Source organism: Culex pipiens, chromosome 1 (assembly GCF_016801865.2).
Source record: "Culex pipiens pallens isolate TS chromosome 1, TS_CPP_V2, whole genome shotgun sequence".
In the NCBI taxonomy this organism is placed as follows: domain Eukaryota; kingdom Metazoa; phylum Arthropoda; class Insecta; order Diptera; family Culicidae; genus Culex; species Culex pipiens.
This window is the reverse complement of record NC_068937.1, coordinates 28995571-29015604: the sequence shown is the minus strand read 5'-3', so window position 1 is coordinate 29015604 and position 20034 is coordinate 28995571. Positions and strand designations below refer to the sequence as shown.

Sequence of the window (20034 nt, the reverse complement as noted above, 5' to 3'; positions counted from 1 at the left end):
CAGATGAAACAAATAGTCAAAATTGTTCAAAAGACTTCAGATTTCATTGTTTTGTACAAAGGGTTATGAAAAAGTGCTTAAAATATTGAAAATTTGTGAAAAATGTTCTTCGGCTCTACTAGGGGGTCCACTAATGGTTAAAATACCCTAATTCTAGGGTATTTTGAAAACTATTGATTTCAAAACAACTGTACTGGCGTCAAATACATTTTAAATAATTTTTTCATTCAAATGTTGAAACCATTTACAGTCATGCCTCGATTTAGCACCGCATATGGGGAAGCAAAACCGAGGCGTGCATAACTGAAGCACAGGGCTATGACACATTGTCTATAATCGTATGAAAAATCATGTTAACATAAAAAAATTATAGTGTTTTGGAATTGGGATGATGGCAGCTATCCATTGAAATTATAATTACATGAAAATTTTCACAAAATACATATTTTTTCCTGTATTTTGAAAATGCAATTTTTTCTCTTTAAAAACCTGAAAATAATTGTTATTGCAATACGGGTATCAAATAATTGGGTTTTGTTCATAAATTTCAAATGTAAAACCATTTTTTTATTGAATAAAACTCAAAATTTTCACAAAACTACGTATTTTCGACAAAATTACTCAAAATTTCAGTTTTTACAATAGGGTCATTCTCCGCCAACTCACACAGCAGTTGCCCCGACCCCTCTTCGATTTTCGTGAAACTTTGCTCTAAGGGGTTAATTTGGTTCCTGATCACGAATCCGAGGTCCATTTTTCGATATTTCGTGATGGTGGGGCGGTACGACCCCTTCATTTTTCTGGTTTTATACTAAGACACGTTTTTCAGCGATTTGTAGCTCGCAACCGTGAAGAGATAGAAATTTGGTATCAAAGGGAGATTGAAAAAATAGACGCCCGATTTGATGGCGTACTCAAAATTCCGAAAAAACGAATTTTTCATCAAAAAAAGTTAAAAAATAGTTTTAAAATCGCTGCCATTTCCCGTTACTCAACTGAGCAGTTCTCTAGGATTTCGGTCATTCGATTTTTTTTGTATTTTTTAATCCGGCTGAAACTTTTTTGGTGCCTTCGGTATGCCCAAAGAAGCCATTTTGCATCATTAGTTTGTCCATATAATTTTCCATACAAATTTGGCAGCTGTCCATACAAAAATGATATGTGAAAATTCTAAAATCTGTATCTTTTGAAGGAATTTTTTGATCGATTTGGTGTCTTCGGCAAAGTTGTAGGTATAGATATGGACTACACTGGAAAAAAATGATACACGGTAAAAAAAATTTGGTGATTTTTTTATTTAACTTTTTTTCACTAAAACTTGATTTGCAAAAAAACACTATTTTTATTTTTTTTAATTTTTTGATATGTTTTAGAGGACATAAAATGCCAACTTTTCAGAAATTTCCTGGTTGTGCAAAAAATCATTGAGCGAGTTATGAATTTTTGATTCAATACTAATTTTTTCAAAAAATCGAAATATTGGTCGCAAAAATTTTTCAACTTCATTTTTCGATGTAAAATCAAATTTGCAATCAAAAAGTACTTTAGTGAAATTTTGATAAAGTGCACCGTTTTCATGTTAAATCCATTTTTAAGTGACTTTTATGAAAATAGTCGCAGTTTTTAATTTTTTTAAATTAGTGCACATGTTTGCACACTTTTGAAAAAAATATTTTTGAAAATCTGAGAAAATTCTCTATATTTTTCTTCTTCAGACTTTGTTGATACGACCTTTAGTTGCTGAGATATTGCAATGCAAAGGTTTGAAAACAGGAAAATTGATGTTTTCTAAGTCTCATCTAAACAGCCCACAATTTTTTACTGTCGATATCTCAGCAACTAATGGTCCGATTTTCAATGTTAATATATGAAACATTTGTAAAATTTTCCGATCTTTTTGAAAACAATATTTTCAAAATTTTCAAATCAAGACTAACATTTCAAAAGGGCCAAACATTCAATATTACGCCCTTTAAAAATGTTAGTCTTGATTTGAAAATTTTGAAAATATTGTTTTCGGAAAGATCGTAAAATTTTACAAATGTTTCATATATTAACATTGAAAATCGGACCATTAGTTGCTGAGATATCGACATTAGAAAATGGTGGGCTGTTTGGGTGAGACTTAGAAAACATCAATTTTCCTGTTTTTAAACCTTTGCATTGCAATATCTCAGCAACTAAAGGTCGTATCAACAAAGTCCGAAGGAGCAAAATATAGAGAATTTTCTCAGATTTTCAAAAATATTTTTTTCAAAAGTGGGCAAACATGTGCACTAATTTTAAAAAATGAAAAATTTCGACTATTTTCAAAAAAGTCACCTAAAAATGGATTTAACATGAAAACGGTGCACTTTATCAAAATTTCACTAAAGTACTTTTTGATTGCAAATTTGATTTTACATCGAAAAATGAAGTTGAAAAATTTTTGAGACCAATATTTCGATTTTTTGAAAAAATCAGTATTGATTCAAAAATTCATAACTCGCTCAATGATTTTTTGCACAACCTGGAAATTTCTGAAAAGTTGGCATTTTATGTCCTCTAAAACATATCAAAAAATTAAAAAAAATAAAAATAGTGTTTTTTTGCAAATCAAGTTTTAGTGATAAAAAGTTAAATAAAAAAATCACCAAATTTTTTTTACCGTGTATCATTTTTTTCCAGTGTAGTCCATACCCATACCTACAACTTTGCCGAAGACACCAAATCGATCAAAAAATTCCTTCAAAAGATACAGATTTTAGAATTTTCACATATAATTTTTGTATGGACAGCTGCCAAATTTGTATGGAAAATTATATGGACAAACTAATGATGCAAAATGGCTTCTTTGGGCATACCGAAGGCACCAAAAAAGTTTCAGATGGATTAAAAAATACAAAAATTAAAATTGAAGAAAAAAGACCGATTTCGTAGAGATTTGCTCAACTGTCAAAAATCGTGGGACATGTTATTTTATGGGAAATTTAGTGTACTTTTCGAATCTGAAATAACCCAGAAGGGTAATTTTAACATTTAGAACACAATTTTTCATTTTAAAATTACGTCTTTTTTTCTAACTTTGCAGGGTTACATTTTAGAGTGTAACAATGTTCTACAAAGTTGTAGAGCAGACAAAAAAAATTGATATATATACATAAGGGGTTTGCATGTATTCTCCACGAGTTATCCGAATTCTAAAAAAAAAATTTGAAAAAGTTATTGTTTTGACAATTTTTGACCAGTTTTTCGATTTTTTATCCCCAAAAACTCAATCGTGTGTTTTTGAAAGTATTTTTTTAGAAAAGTTCAGCTAGTTTTGTGTCTTAGTAAAAGATCAGAAAAATGAAAGGGGTCGTACCGCCCCACCGGTACAAAATATCGAAAAATGGACATTGGATTCGTGATCAGGAACCAAAATAACCCCTTAGAGCAAAGTTTCACGAAAATCGAAGAGGGGTCGGGGCAACTTTTTCCGATTTCGTGTGAGTTGGTGGAGAATTACCCAATATGAGTATCAAATGATCGGAATTTTTCATACATTTCGAATGAAAAGACATTGTTGTAAATTGTTGGCATTGTTGTAAATACTCAAAATTTTCACAAAATTCCGTATTTTCGAAAAAAATACTCCAAGTTTCTATTTATTACAATATGGTTATCAAACGATCGAGGTTTTTCATACATTTTGAATGTACATACATACATACATACAGCAATTCCCCACGAAAACAGCATGGAAAAAAACAAAAGTCCTCGGATCGGGCTCAAAATTTGTCTGGGGGTTCCCTGGCCGAAATAATTAGACCCGTATTTTTTTGTTTGGCCATTAGGGTGACCTACCCCGTTTTAGGGTGGTCTGAAAAATGGCAATATTCGTCGATTTTCGCAAAAACCACTTTTTTCGAAAAATCATAACTCCTCGCCATTTTAACAGATTTCAATTGTCTTATATGCAAATGAAAGGTGATAAGTTGGCCTTTCAAAGTAAAATAATAAGAAGTTTCAAAAATCTAGCCTAACATATGAAAAGGGCGTATGAAACTTTAAAATGCCGTTTTGACGGTGTCTGGACCAAAGAGCCTATGTCTGGAAATATTTTTATCGGATTCCCCGGACATTTTTACATAACATATTGAAAAATGGGAGGAGTTCATTAACAGGATTCCGAGATATGATTTTTTGAAAATAAAATCCGTGTTTTTTGACGCGCCGCGCGCAAAAACCGGAGAATGACGAAATTGGCAAAAAATCAACTTTTTCACTAAAACTGCGATAACTTTAAAATTTCAGCGATGAGCTGTAGATGTTTGGGTACCAAAATTTTCGTAATAAAAAGACGCAACTTTTGGTACCCAGACATGTATAGGTCATCGCTGAAATTTTGAAGTTATCGCATTTTTTGCCAATTTCGTCATTCTCCGGTTTTTGCGCGCGGCGCGTCAAAAAACGCGGATTTTATTTTCAAAAAATCATATCTCGGAATCCTGTTAATGAACTCCTCCCATTTTTTAGTATATTTTGTAAAAATGTCCGGGGAATCTGATAAAAATATTTCCAGACATAGGCTCTTTGGTTCAGACACCGTCAAAACGGCATTTTAAAGTTTCATTCGCCCTTTTCATATGTTAGGCTAGATTTTTGAAACTTCTTATTCTTTTTCTTTGAAAGGCCAACTTATCACCTTTCATTTGCGTATAAGACAATTGAAATCGGTTAAAATGGCGATGAGTTATGATTTTTCGAAAAAAGTGGTTTTTGAAAAAATCGACGCAAATGGCCATTTTTCAGACCACCCTAACACGCCGTAGGTCACCCTAATGGCCAAACAAAAAAATACGGGTCTAATTATTTCGATTAGGGAACCCCCAGAAAAATTTTGAGCCCGATCCGAGCACTTTTGTTTTTTTCCATGCTGTTTTCGTGGGGAATTGCTGCATACATACATACATTTTTGAAAATACTCAAAATTTTCACAAAACTACGTATTTTCGAAAAAATACCTAAAATTTCAGCATTTTACGATATGGGTAGAAATAACTGAAAATTTTGAGTCTTGTTTCGAAAATACGTATTTTTGAGAAAATTTTGAGTATTTTCAAAAAATGTTGTTATTACAATCGAAATATATGACGAAATTCCGGTCGTTTGATACCCGTATTGTGGAAAACTGAAATTTTGAGTATTTTTCGAAAATACGTAGTTTTGTGAAAATTTTGAGCATTTAAAAAAATGGCTTTACATTCGAAATGTTTGATAAACCCCGATCATTTAATACCCATATTGTGAAAAACTACACCCAGAACTGGGCATCGGCATACGAGAGGATAAAGAGCACGATTTGGTAGTAAAATGGTACTGTGTGCGGACGGAGAGGATAAATCCCGAAATTACCGAGAGTACTTTACTCATGGTTCATTTTCCAAAAAAGTTCATCTATCAAAAAAAAAGTACCGGTACCGAGACTCGAACCCTAGACCTTCGGCATTTTGAACCGTGCCTTTGCCGTATGGGCCACCATGGTTCGGTGACTAAATGGCGGTCGTTTGTCCATATAAGCCACTCATAGGATGAACTGTTCCAATGAACGAATGAACACGCGAGAGGACTATACTCTCGCAATATAGCACTTTATATTTTATAAATTTATAAATTTTAGTTCTTTCCAATATTCTTAGTTATAATAAATGAGCAGAAATTTGTTTTACCATACCATTTGTTGCTTTTTTTTGTTGTTTTTTTTTTCTTCAGGCCGCAAAAACCCCGACCAGAGATGGCCAAGGCGTGGCGCTGCTGTTCCGCTACTACAACCTGTTGTACTACGTCGAGAGACGATTTTTTCCGCCCGACCGAAGCCTGGGGGTTTACTTTGAGTGGTATGACTCGTTGACCGGTGAGTTTCCTCCAATATCTTAAATTCCTTGAACAGCTTAAACTAACAAAAAATGGTAATCTTCCCAGGGGTTCCCTCGTGTCAGCGGACGGTCGCGTTCGAGAAGGCGTGCATCCTGTTCAACCTGGCCGCCATCTACACCCAGATCGGGGCCCGTCAGGACCGGTCCTCGGAGAAGGGCCTGGACGCGGCGGTGGACAACTTTCTGCGGGCGGCCGGCGTGTTCAAGCACATCTACGACACGTTCACGAACGCGCCCTCGATGGACCTTAAACCACAGGTAGGTGGTTTCTTCAAGCTTGAAATAGCTGCAGGATTTATGAAATACTATTTTTCCTCAACAGGTTCTGGAAGTGCTGGTGGCACTGATGTTGGCGCAGGCACGCGAGTGTCTCTACGAGAAACTATTACTACAGCTAGAAGAAATGACCAATGTTGATTGCAGTTCGGTATGTACACACATTGATCTTACCGCCAAGCAAAATTTCTACCGATCTAGCTAGAAATATTGTTGGTTTAGCAAAAAAAAAAACTGTCTGACAGTAGATGTTTTTGTTTCTTTCCAGCTCCACCGCAATCTGTCCGGCGAGGCGACCCAGCTGACGCGCGAGTACCAGGAGATCCACCGCATAATCCAGAGCAACGAGGCGCACACCTACCTTCCCGAGTGCTGGGCCGGCCTGGTCCCGCTCAAGTCCGAACACTACCGAGCGCTTGCCCACTACCACACGGCCAAGTCGATTGACGCCGCCCTGCACAGCTTCAAGGCCACCAGCACGCCGTCCAAGGGCAAGCCCCAACCCAAGGGCTTCGGTGGAAGTACGCAAACGCTCACTCGAGACACCTTCATCTACGACGAGTCGTCCCTCGAGGGCGATCTCAACCCGGCGATGCTGAAGAAGGCCCACCTGCGCGAATCGCTGTCTAGTCACGAAGAGGCCGCCCGGCTGCAGCGAATGTGCCGCGAGCTCAAGAACAAGATCGCGCTCACGAAGGTGCTGAACTACGCGCTGGAGAAGACGGCCGAAGAGCTGGAGATGCTGGACCTGGAGCTGGACGGCGCCGGCTACCTGGACGAGGACATCGACCTGATTGACGTGACGCTCAACACTACCTCCAAGTACACCATCTCCCTGACCGGCCCGGACTTTACCGCGTACAAGATCGAGGACCCCTTCCGGAAGCTCGGCCCGATCGCCATCTTCTCGGCACGGCGTCACTGGACGGCCCCTCGCTGCATTCGCCTCCAAAAAGGTGGCAACACGATGCTCATGACCGGCGGCGGAACGCTGGATCGACGTCGCTACCACCACCTCGGAGGAGGCGGCAGCAGCAGCCAAAGCAGTCACAGCAGCAGCAGCGGAAGCAGCGCCGGAAGTAGCAACGGAGACGGTGGTCCACGGCAAAAGTGCCAGTGTGGCAACAAGACCAACTACTACAACGACCTGAGGTCGTGCGACGTGTGCTTCAAGAGTGTGTCGAACGCGTCGGACGGGACGGGTGTGGGATCGACGCCGGCGGGGACCACCGGAAGTAGTGCGGGAAGCGACTGTGGAGGGGATGCGAGTAGCGGTGGTGGAAGCAGCGTTCTGGTGGATAACTTTGAGAGCTTTGGGTTCCACGTGCGGGGCGATGCGCCGGTTATGATTTCCAGCGTGGAGATTAACTCGTTGGCGGATGTGAGTATTGTTTTCTGATATTTAAATCGAGATTTTTAAGCAAAGATGGCGTCACGAATGGTGCACACCCGGAATGTCAAAATCGCGCAGTGTTACCAACATTAAAAAAAAGTGTGGCTGTCAGAACCTTTTCTGTCGAGCAGGGCCGCAAAGTATTTTTTTTAATATTTAACAATTTAGCAGATGCATTTTGGTTGCAAATTTTCTGCATTTCGAAAACATTTTTTCAAACTATTTTTTTTTTCAATTTCGTTGTAAAACAACTTACTTTTCCTGTCATCTCGGATGAGGAAACGGCCTAGTTTTGTGAATTTTGACAGTTTTGTCTTTTGGTCAATTTGATATATTTTGAGAATTTTATCTTTTATTTTAAATTTTGTAAATTTTATTTATATTGTCTTTTTTGTCTATAAAATTTGAAATTCATGAATTTTGTCAATAAGCCTTTGTCAATTTTGTCATTTTCGCCTAGTTTTTTTTTTAATTTTGTCCATTTGGTCAATTTTGTAAATTTAGTGAATTTTGTGTATTAGTCGGTTTTGTAAATTTTGCCATTATTGAAATTTTTACAATTTGATCAATGTTATCAATTTTGTGAAATTTATCAATTTTGTGAATTTTGGCAATTCTGTACATTTTGTCAATTTTGCACTTTTTGAAACTTTTGCCTATACTATTAAAATGAAATCAATTTTGACAATGTAGCTCATTTTGTAAATTTTGTCATTTTGGTAAACTTAGTAAATTTTGACAATTTTGGCAATTTCCATATTGACAACATTGAACAAATTGACAAATTTAAACAAAATGGAATAATAAACAAAAATTACCAATACACAAATTCGTTAAATTTACAAAACAGACCAAACTAACCAAATTTACAAAGTAGAAAAAATTGTAGAAAAAGACAAACTAACAAAAATGAAAAAAAAAAACAAAATGATGCATTCACAAAATTGACAAAATTTATCAAAATGACAAAAGTGACAAAAGCTTAACTGGCAAAATTGATAAAATTCAAATATTTCAGACAAAAATGACAATATGAATTTTTTTTAGTTTTGGCATTATTTTTAATTTTGTCAATTGGTTCAATGTTTTGACAATTTTGACAAATTTGACAATTTTGTCAATTTTGATAATTTTGACAATTCGTGCTTTCCATTTCATTAGGGCACAAAACTTTTGTAAACAAGAGTGTATCCCTCTCACACCTTATGCAAACTGTCATACGAGTGAAAGGGATACACTATTGTTTACAAAAGTTTTGTGCCCTTTTGAAATGTTAGGCTCCAAATTTGACATTTTTGACAGTTTTGACAATGTTGACAATTCTGACATATTTAACATTTTTTTTAAATTTTTACAATTTTGACAATTTGGACAATTTTGACATATTTGACAATTTTGACAATTTTATCAATTTTGACAATTTTGAAAATCTTTTCAATTTTGACAATCTTGTCAATTTTGAAAATTTTGTCAATTTTGAAAAAAAAAATTAAAAATTTGCAAAATTTTGACAATTTTGACAATTTTGACAATTTTGACAATTTTGACAATTTTGACAATTTTGACAATTGCAATTGAATTTTACAAATTTTGACAATTGCTGCAATTTTTACAATTTTGAAAATTTTGACGATTTCGACAATTTTGTTAGTTACGTTTTAAACTCTTTTTAATTTTTTTAATCAATTTTGAGAATTTTACATTTTGGACATGATTTGGACCAAATTTGATAAATTTTCTTCTCTTTTCCTCAATCAGCTCGGCGGCATCAAAGAGGGCGACTTCATCGTGGAGCTGTGCGGCATCGACGTCAAGTGGTACAACCACCAGCAGGTGCTGAAGCTGATCCGGAACTGCACCAACAGCCTGGACCTGAAGGTGATCACCCCGATGGATCGCAACTATTTGAAGGTAATTTATTATAGTTTTCAACTTAACAATATTTAAAATTAAATTTGCATTATTTCAGCCAATGGCCTCAACCCACTCGAAGGGCTCCATTTCCACGCTGTCGGGCAGCTCCTCCGGAGTGTCCTCCGGTGCACCCAGCCCGACCGGAACCACCACCAAGAACGGCGGCATCAAACCGCGCCCCAAGCTGGGCAAGAACCGGCTCAGCAGCTTCACCTCCGGCAGTTGGAACCCGTTCCGTCGGACGCAGAGTCTGGGCAAGATTTTCTAACTTGTTTTTGAAAAACTGTTTCGCGTTATCTTTACACACAAAAGTTTAGTGTTTACAAATTGTACAGTCACACCTGGGCTCGATTCGCCAGCGCGCGAATGTCCAGCTGTGTGAAGAAAGAAGCCCCCGCGCACGCAAAAACAAATTCTTTTTTACGTTTTTAAATGCACTTTATTCTTTACATTTTAACCTAAGCAGTTTTAAGGGTTTATTTTTTATTGTTTTGTAAAAAGAAGGATGCCATCAAGTAGCGTGTACTTTAAATTTAAACAGCCTAATTTATACAAGTTTTCCCCCTCTTTTAAACCTTCGATTCACCTCCTGAAAAAAAGTGAGAGCCCGGCAACATATTTATTGATTTTAAACAGTGCAGCAGAAGGTCCTCCTCCTTGGCGGCAAGCGGTTGATTCTGTTTTTAAAAGACGGCTGAAGACAATTGATTGAAATAGAAGTTAGTTTTAGTTGAACAACTAGAAATGGAAATGAGTGTAAATTTACCGATTGATAAGTCTTCATTTCTTATTTTGAGAAAATTTAATTGTAAGATTAATCGATCGAGAGAAATAATCCAGCAGGAATTATATTTAACGTAAAAGAGAATAAATATATTTCGTACAGTGCTCCTGAAAATAACCTGTAGATTGTAGAAAATAAACCTTCCCAAAATCCCATCAAGTGTAAAGGTAGTTGAGCAATAAACATTCGTTGAATAAATAAATGTTCGTGTTTTATTATTTCGTGTCTCCCCATCACGGACGCAGCAATCGAGTCCCTCTAAGAAGCTCTCTTTAGCCCAAGGTTTTGTATAAACGCATGTACATTACTCCCATCGAACAATTCGTTAAGGGTGGGTCATACAAGCGTACATTTTTACCAATTTCATCTTGATAAACATATCAAGCTGTGCACATACAACAACACGATTTGGTAAACCAAAAAAAAATGGAAAATTGGTTTACAAAAATAAACATGAGAAAAATAAGACTTAACGAACCAAATGACAGAAGAAACCATTTAAAAATCAATAATGAGATAAACCCAACGAAAATAACGTAGGTTACGATTCTATTCTGCCAGAGGTTCAAATGCTGCATAAAGTATGCATTTGGGCGTATTGAAATTTCTGGTAGCAAGCTCTAATTGAGAGTGTGCATAATAATGTATTGAAGTCCGTTATAGAAGTGAGTTAATGAAATTTATGTTTGTTTTCTAAATTTATGGAAAATACATGGCTTTGAAAACAACAGCTTTACGCTCGTCGGCCTCTGAAAAAAAACACTTTTGAGCAAATTATCTACAAATTTCTTTCTTTAAAATTGTTGATGAAACATAAAGCATAGCATAAAAATTAGTTATTTTTGTATTACATAATTTAAATATTGCTGTATCTAGAAGCCGTTGAATCGTATCCAGAAATGGTCAAAGACAAACATGTATGAAATTGGACGGGCTTTCTGAAAAAATACACTGAAATAAAATTACACGCCGCTTCTATGATTTTTAATTTTAAAATGTAAATTTAAAGGTGATGTCACGATATTTTTTCGTTCAAATTTTTTAAGGAAATAGCCTACAACAGGGGTGCCCAACCTTTTGGCCCTGCGGGCCAGATCTGACTTTTCTAAACCAGTGGCGGGCCGGAACTAAAGTTTGATAAAAGTCGAAAATGTATTTTTTTTTTAATTATAGGTTCTTTCAAGTCTACAGTTTTTTTTAAATGTTTTTTATGTGTCCTATCAATAAATAAAATAGTGTTAGTTCATGACCTTGGTTTTAGAAAGATAATTTCAAAAATAAGTTTATTTGATTTTTTTTTAATTGTTTGGGTATGTTTTGTTTATGAAAAAAAATATTTCTGCTCGCTGATTTCTTTACTTATTTTGGACTTTTTAAAAATTCTAGAATTTTTTGCAGCAATCTTTATTTTCAGTATGACTAAATTGCTGTCTGTAAGCTCTTTCAAACAAAACTTTATCACTGCAAAGTTTTACTAAAAAATACTTTTATTTTTGCTTACCCACTTATTGAAAAAATCAATTTTAATCAAGTTCCTCAAAAAAGAAAAGCTTCAATTTGCAGTAAACATGGTACAAATTGTATTTTTTTTTTAATTAAATGTCTTTTGTTCAGTTTTAGACAGCGATACTTGTTTTTTTTTTTTTTCATTTAACAATTTTACGAAATGGGTAATTTCGTTATCTTTTGCCATTTTACAGTTTATTGGTTGATTCTGAAACTTTCAATAAAGAAATGACATGAGTAAATTAAAACATTAAAAAAATGCATTCGAAAGAAAAAATATTTCAAAATTACAAAGCCAAATCAAAATAATAGTTGAATTCACATCATTTTATCGCAAAAAAAATGATCTCAAGTTTATTTTTTTTATTTAGACACTCAATTTTTGCCTTCCTCACTTTACTGAGGAAAGGCTATAAAATCACTCGGAAAATGAACTTTTTAATTAGACCTCCTAGACCTACCTTCATTTGTACATATCGACTCAGAATCACCAGCTGAGCAAATGTCTGTGTGTTTGGCTGTATGTAGACATGTGTACCAAATCAATGTCACTGGAATATCTCGTCACAGGCTCAACCGATGTTGGCCGGAATGGTTTTAATCGATCCGTCTTAACGTCCCCTAAATTGCTATTTAAATTCATGCACTTTTATCATGTATTTAAAAAGTTACGTTAAAAAAACGGTTTCATATTAAATTAAAATTATGGTAAAAAGGGTGTTTTTTTCATGAAACCCCCACATGTTATATATTTTTAGAAAGCATGTGAGAAGACCTTTCTTGTGGATTAAGAATTTTCAAGATCTGACTTACCTATCTAAAATCACAAGCAGTTTAAAAAATGGTCTGAATTTACATAACCTCAAATGGTCCCGTCTGATCGCCACGAAAAAAGCCTTGTAGAGGGATGCCATTTTCCTGAAAGGCGGTGTCTGTATAATCTTGACAAAAAGTCTGTAGGAAGTCTATTTTTTTACTCGTCACTTATTTTTATTAGGACCTCTTAGGTGCTGTGATCACGGTAAGGGAGATCCATAAACCATGTGGACACTTTAGGGGATTGTAATCACTCTATAAATGAGAGGAAGGCACCAACCACCTAAAGGTGGATTAAGTAACGTTTTTTATTTAATGTTCCATGGTCAGCGTTAGGGGCCGGTCATAGAACTATTTTGAAAAGTCGTCGCGGGCCGGATGAAATGACCTCACGGGCCGGATCCGGCCCGCGGGCCGTACGTTGGGCAGGCCTGGCCTACAAAAAGACTCACGAAACATGCAGGATGGTATGTCTCTCCTTAAAAAATCCAAAAATCATTTACTAAAACTGTTTTTTGAAATTTTCAAAAACCGATAGTGGGAATCGATTTCCCAGACAATTTTACATAAAAGTCTCCATAGTGACCATTGCTATATGTCCAATCCTAGTTTTTTTTTTTGGTGGTTTTCGGCAATACCAGTATGACAGACTTGATTTTTCTGTCTCCAAATTTTTTTTACCGGAAAACTCCTTAATTTCCCAAAAGTTTTTTAGTTTGACTCGTTTTAATACCAACATACAATTGTATGTGTATTAATTAATGTTATAAAAGTGTTCATAAAATATGTTTTTTTTTTGTGAAAATTTAAACATGGTACAATTAATCCAGACTCGATTATCCGAAGGCGTTGGCAAAATTGAACTTTCGGATAAGAGCAATTCTCTACCAAAACCGGAAATGGATTTTATTTGTATTTTTTGATTTGGCTCAAACTTTGTGGGGGCTTTCCCTATGACCAAATAAGCTATTTTGCGTCATTGGTTCACCCATACAAGTCTCCATACAATTTTGGCTGCTGACCATACAAAAATTATATGTAAATATTCAAACAACTGTAACTTTTGAGTGAATTTTCTGAACGATATCTTAGCAACGAATGGTCCGATTTTCAATGTTAATGCATGAAACATTCGTAAAATTTTCCGATCTTTTCGAAAAAATAATTTGAATTTTTTTAAATCAAGACTAGCATTTTAAATGGGCGCAATATTCAATGTTTGGCACTTTTAAATTGTTAGTCTTATTTTAAAAACAATTAAAATATTTTTTTTCAAAAAGATCGGAAAATTTCACAAATGTTTCAAATCGGACCATAAGTTGCTGAGATATCGTCATTAGAAAATGATGGGTTGTTTTGTTGAGATTTAGAAAACTTCAATTTTCGTGTTTCTTTTTCTTAAAGCGGCTCTATCTTAGCAACCAGAGGTTCAATCTTCAATGTCTCTTAGACAATTTAATAGCAAATTTTCTGAACTTTTCAAAAAAAAAATTTTTAGAAACGGTCACTCATGGTCACTATTTTTGAAAAATTGAAAACTGCAAATATTTTGCTAAAATCGAACGTTGGCTATATCTTGAAAACGGAGCCCTTTATCAAAAAAAAAATCAGTAAGGTACTTTTCGATTGCAAATTCAATTTTGCATTTAAAACTAATGTCAAATTTGTTTTTGCATGGAACTTCGATTTTTTCCAAAAATCACTTTTTTTCAAAAATTCATAACTCGGCGGCAGATTTTTTGGCCATGTTTCTCTATGGCTCAAAAGTTGCGGATTTTTGTCCCCTAAAACATACCAAAAAATCTCGAAAATCAAAAAATACTTATTTTGGGAAATTTAGTTTCAGTGAAAAAAAAGTTGATTAAAAAATCTGCAAAAAAAATTTCCGTGTACCTATTTTTTTTCTCAAATGTCCTCAACAATACCTACAACTTTGCCGAAGACACCAAATTGATCAGAAAATTCACACAAAAGTAACAGTTGTTTGAGTATTAACTTACAATTTTTGTATGGACAGCAGCCAAAATTCAAATATTCATTTGCGGATAACTACCTAACTTGAATTGAATACAAGATTTAAAGCAACCTATCCGAAAGCTACTCTTATCTCAAATCCCCGACATTTTAATTATTAACCAAAAAAAACGTTTCTTTTAAAACCTGTCTGGCTTCTTTTAAAAAACAAAAAAAAATAACAGTTGATATTTTACAAGTCGTGAATTGAAAAAGAGACGACCATTTGTTCGTCAGAATTCCAGTAGATCCTCGATTCGCAACAACGGTCGATACAATCATAATCCGACAACCGTTAGTTCAACAGATCAACGAATTTAGTCCGATATCATTTCACTATTGATTGATCGAGACTCTATGGAAATTTTGACAAATCAGAATGGTTTTTATGCTACTTGAATGAAAATCACCGATTCTGATAGAATTACTAAATTCACTGTTACTAATTTTGTCCCTAAATAACTAAAGGCAAAGTATAAAAAGTTGATATTTATAGTTAAACTCCTAAATTCTACAAACACTATTTTTTTAAACCCGCATCCTAACCTGACACCCACATTAAGATAGGGAAAAATCACATATGTAGCGGTCCATTGTACAAATGTGATATTTCCACTATCAGAGAACCTCCTTGTCTCGATGACAGCTTACCGGCCATCGATTAAGCCCTGAGACTACGCCAAAGTGGGTTCTCGCAGCATGAAGTGGTGTCCATGTGTAAAAATGGAAGCTTCAGCAATATACTGAACACTTCGATTTTAATTCCACATCGAATCAAATCATACTCTTTGCCAAACAAGCATCAAACCTATGACACTCATTATGACAAAGCCCAGGGTATTTCACTGTCAGGCAGATGGCAGTGATAAAACATTGAAAAAATGCATTTTTAAATTCATTAGGCATTCAACCATTCAAATATCACTAAAATGTGGTCACAGAACTCGAATTTGATGTTCAAAACAAGATGATAAAATAAAACGAAAAAAAATGTTCGTGATTCGATTATCCAAAGCCCAGTACAAACCTTCAGATACAGTCATCCCATATATTCGGAACGTTTTCCAGATCGGCCAATTATCAAAAAATCATAGCACATCGATAATTGAACGTAGTGATTCGCTTTTACCTTCATTTGAAAGCTTTTCTTGCGATCTTTCGAATGCTGTATCGAACATCTGCAAATTTTAACTTTTACATGAAGTTTTTGAAGAATTACTTTGACCCTTGAAATCCACAAATTCGGAACACTTTTTTCTTACGAATGTAAACAAACTTTGGATCTCTCCAGGAGTACATATTTATTACCAAATAATGACTTCACACACTGAAACCAGTGAAACTCAAGCTAAGTGATGTTTTATCCATGCTTTGACAACTTTTTTTGTGAAAATATCAGTTAAATTCAGGTGTTCCACAATTGTGGGAGGCACAATAACATCCCACAATTATGAAACAGGCCATTTGGAGGCAGTGTTTTGCTGCTCTGGACAAAATAGTCTTGGAATGATGTTTTTTGTTCAAAAAGTCCTACTTTTACTAGTGAAATAGCAAGATAATGTCCAAATGAAGGTTCTAAAAAAAGCAGGGACGATAGAAAAGTTGCATTTTGCATCCTATTGACAAATCACCACAAAAGTGTTCTGAATTCGTGGGTGTTCCGAATATGTGGGATGACTGCAATCGGATAATCGAGGCTTCAGAGAATCAAATCTGGACTGTATCTCAGTTCGATAACAGACGAGCATTTTGACATTTTTAACTACGAGAATTGCGTGTATGTTTGGCAGGTTTGTCAGGGATCAAACATATTAGATAACAAAAAGAGCATAATTCTACGTTGTAAACGGCAGCTCTTTTAGAATTAATCTGCATTTTCATTATTGTAATAAAGTTGTGTTTAAGTTGTTTAAAAAGCACTTAAAAATATGTTTTGCCTCTAATTCCGTGCCATCAGTTCTATCTTCCACCACCCGCTGGTCCTAATATTCGCAGGTTGCAAATCTCTCACGAACTCTCACACGGCTGCAATTTTGTTGCCATTCTGTCCTGTTTTCTTTATGTTTTCATGCAAAATGTACGAATTTCACCTAGCAACCCTGGTGTCTTTCGATTTTTAGTGTTTTTTTTACGACTTCCCGAATGGAGTTGCCACCCTGTAATAATAAAAGATATTTATAATTTCGAACCAGTTTTAGAATAAAACAAAAATACTGCACCATTTTTATATGATAATTTTGCGTACGACTTTATTTGTTGCATCCATTCTCCCTAAATTCCATCTGAATGTTCTCTTATCTAAGTTGTTGCTGCTGCTGCTGCTATCTCTGCATTGTATGTGTGTATTTGTGTGTGTGCTTGTTTATGTGTGTAAAATGTGTGGTTCGTTTTCTTTATGTGTTTATGCCCTTCACTGTGTTTAATGTTATCAGCTTACATAAAAGTAACTTAAACAAGCGCTGCCCTAATGTTAGCATTTTAACCATCTTTAAAAAAAGTATCTCTCTCTTTTTTGCGTTGCGGTTCTAAACCATACAAAAAAAGTCATCATCACCTTCGTCCTCCGCTCCATCTTACTTAACTTTTATCATGTGTAGTAATAATATTTAATAGGTAGTTTCACTTGCACTCGCGCGGATAACATCTCGTTTTCTTTTTATTTTTTCTCCACATTTTTGCATAACGTTAAATTTATTTTGGAATCTTTGTTTTATGTTCACTTTACTTGTTTTGGATTAAAAAATCGTGTGCTACATATATCATCAACCGAGGCCAAGCGGAATAAATAAACAGTTCAAAACGAAACAATTTGTAAAAATTCTCCGAAAAAAAAGTGTTGTTTTGTTTTCCCCTTAACGATTAGTAGACTCTAACCCCTTCCTGACCAACTCAGCAGCGAGAAGTTTGTAGGTTTTCTGGTTTGTGAGTGTGCCTAGTTCAAGGTGTGTATACATGTGTGTGTTTGAGACAGATTTACTTCTCTTTTCTTTTCTGTTTTGTTTTGTTGGTTGTAAATAGTAGTCATCTTTAGATTATTTTTATCTCTTGCTCTTTTTTTCTCTCTCCAACAATTTTTTTTTTGCGATTGGACTTTTTCCGAATTGTTTTTACTTTCTCTTCTTCTTCTTCCTCACTTGTGTTAATCGTTTTATAAATTTTATATTATATTAATACCAAGACACCGTTAATTGTTTATGGGTATGTATTTGTATGTACTGTTTTACGCTCTCAGTTTTACTCTACTCCAATGTTGCGTGTGTTTGCTGGTTTTGATAGCAGTTTAGAAGGAGTGCGTAGCAAAAAAAAGAAGATAAACTTTGTATCTATGTGTGTGTGTGTGGTTGTGTGCGGTAAGTACACCGATCTCTGTTTTGTTTGCTAGTTTTATTATTTTGCGTCGAGGGGGAGAAGAACAGCGTTTTGCGTGGCGTAGTGTTCACAGTTTGCTTTTGGTTTTTATTTTGTTGCAGTTTTAGAAAAATAATTGGAAAAGACACACTGAAAGCCAATCAACAGTTAACTTATGCATCATAATATGCTCATATCAAAAACGATCGTCAAAAAGCAAATTATAACAGTCAAATAAAAAAAAGTCATGTTTTGTTTGATTTATAAAAAAAATTCTTAATTTGTGCTAAACCTCAGCAATTTCTCAAGTCTTATCACTCCACAGCACTTGATCACAAATTGGGCTGATAAAAAATGACGAGTGGGTCATCGTTCTCTTTTTTCAAACATAAAAATGTTGATTAAAAATTTCAAAATTGTTCATATTAGGCCAACCCTTTCATATATTTTCTTTACGCTTTGTTTATAAAATTCAACAAAAAAACTAATAAAAAAATATTTAACAATAGGTAAAAACAGTTTAATAATGTTTTACATTAAAATTCAGTCGTGGTAAAAATCCTCAAAAAAATTATTGAAACTCAAAAAATCTTTCATAAAAAAAGTTATTTATTTGAAAACAATTGTTACAGAACACAAACTAAAGCCATCCTGAGCAGACTGAAATAACTTTGGAATAACATTTTTTGATATTAAAAATAGTAGGCCAATCACATTTTATGTTATTTAGTTTTGTTATTCACCGTTATGATTTACTTGTTATTGTAATAATAAACTAATAACATTTTAAGATATTCTTCGAACAAATCATTGTTATTATTTTATTTGATATTAAAATAGTAGGCCAATAACATTTTATGTTATTTAAAACAAGTTCGTTATTTACCGTTATGATTTTTTTTTATTGTAATAATAAACTAATAACATTTTAAGTTATTCTTCAAACAAATCGTTGTTATTATTTTTTGTTATTTTAGCAACTTATCCGGAATGTTATTCCCAAGATGATTTTGCTGTCAATCAATTTCAGACCAATAACAAATTTTGTTATGATAGCATAAACTGTTATTCAACTCTTATGCCAAAAATGATGTTTCACGAAGAATCCATAACACTTTCTGTTATTTTAACAGTATTTGTTATTGAAATGGCAAGAATTTTGTTATTACCGTCTGCCCGGGATTTAAAATGGTGTATCATCCGTTCAATCCAAAGTTCAAACATTTTAAAATTCAGAACATAGAAGAAAACTAAATATAATTATTCAAACTTCTGAAATCCATAAGTTGTTTTTTTTAATCTTTGAAGTTCTAATATTTTCAAAAGGTCCTATAAACAATGAGATTTCCTATGATTATTGGACCTATTCAAATAAAACTCTAGTATTGTTTTACTTATTTCAATGATTTGCAATTCAAGAATGCAAGAAATTTTGAATTTTAAAATCACCAGATTTTTTATTTAAAATTTTAATTTTTTTAAAAAATATTTTCCTTTTTAGCTATTATATTTTAGGAAAATTTTAAAATACAATTTTCAAGAATAAGAAAATTCTTCAAATTCTCAAGAATCAGAACACTTGCACCAACATTCCTCAAATTTTAAAAATCAAATATTAAAACTCAAAATCCAATTTGAAAAAAAAACACTCGCTTCAAAAAAATAATAAAATATTGATTCTTGGAATCAAATCAAATTTAGTTGCACTAAAATATTTTAAATAATCAAAATTTTTAAACATTTTTTAAATTTATTTGTTCACTACATTTTTTTTAATAGTATGTTTTTAAAATATTATAATTTATATTTTTTTACGAACCAGAATTGAATTTCATATTTTTTTATAATTTAGAGTATTTTTAAATATATTGGGATTTCAAAGTAATGAAATCAAATAAAACTCTAGTATTGTTTTACTTATTTTATTGAAATTCTAGAATGCAAGAATTTTTTAATTTTATAATCACCGATTTTTTTTATTTTTTTTAAAGTCTCAGTTTAAAATATTATTTTCAAAAGTTGAAAAAAATCTCAAAATTCAAGAATTAAAATTCTATAAAATAATTACACCAAAATCCTCCAATTTC

General features: G+C 33.9%; 1 protein-coding gene across 2 annotated transcripts in view; it reads left to right on the top strand.

Moving 5' to 3' along the window:
- Positions 1-10381, top strand: part of LOC120413708 (rhophilin-2) — a 49157-nt gene extending 38776 nt beyond the window's left edge. For both annotated transcript variants that reach the window (XM_052706777.1, XM_039574629.2), the window contains 6 exons: positions 5734-5875; positions 5944-6155; positions 6220-6324; positions 6442-7554; positions 9325-9477; positions 9536-10381. In XM_052706777.1, coding sequence (XP_052562737.1) covers positions 5734-5875; positions 5944-6155; positions 6220-6324; positions 6442-7554; positions 9325-9477; positions 9536-9748 — 1938 coding nt within the window. In that variant the 3' untranslated portion in view covers positions 9749-10381. The remainder of the gene's footprint in view (positions 1-5733; positions 5876-5943; positions 6156-6219; positions 6325-6441; positions 7555-9324; positions 9478-9535) is intronic.
- Positions 10382-20034: the final 9653 nt, after the last annotated feature.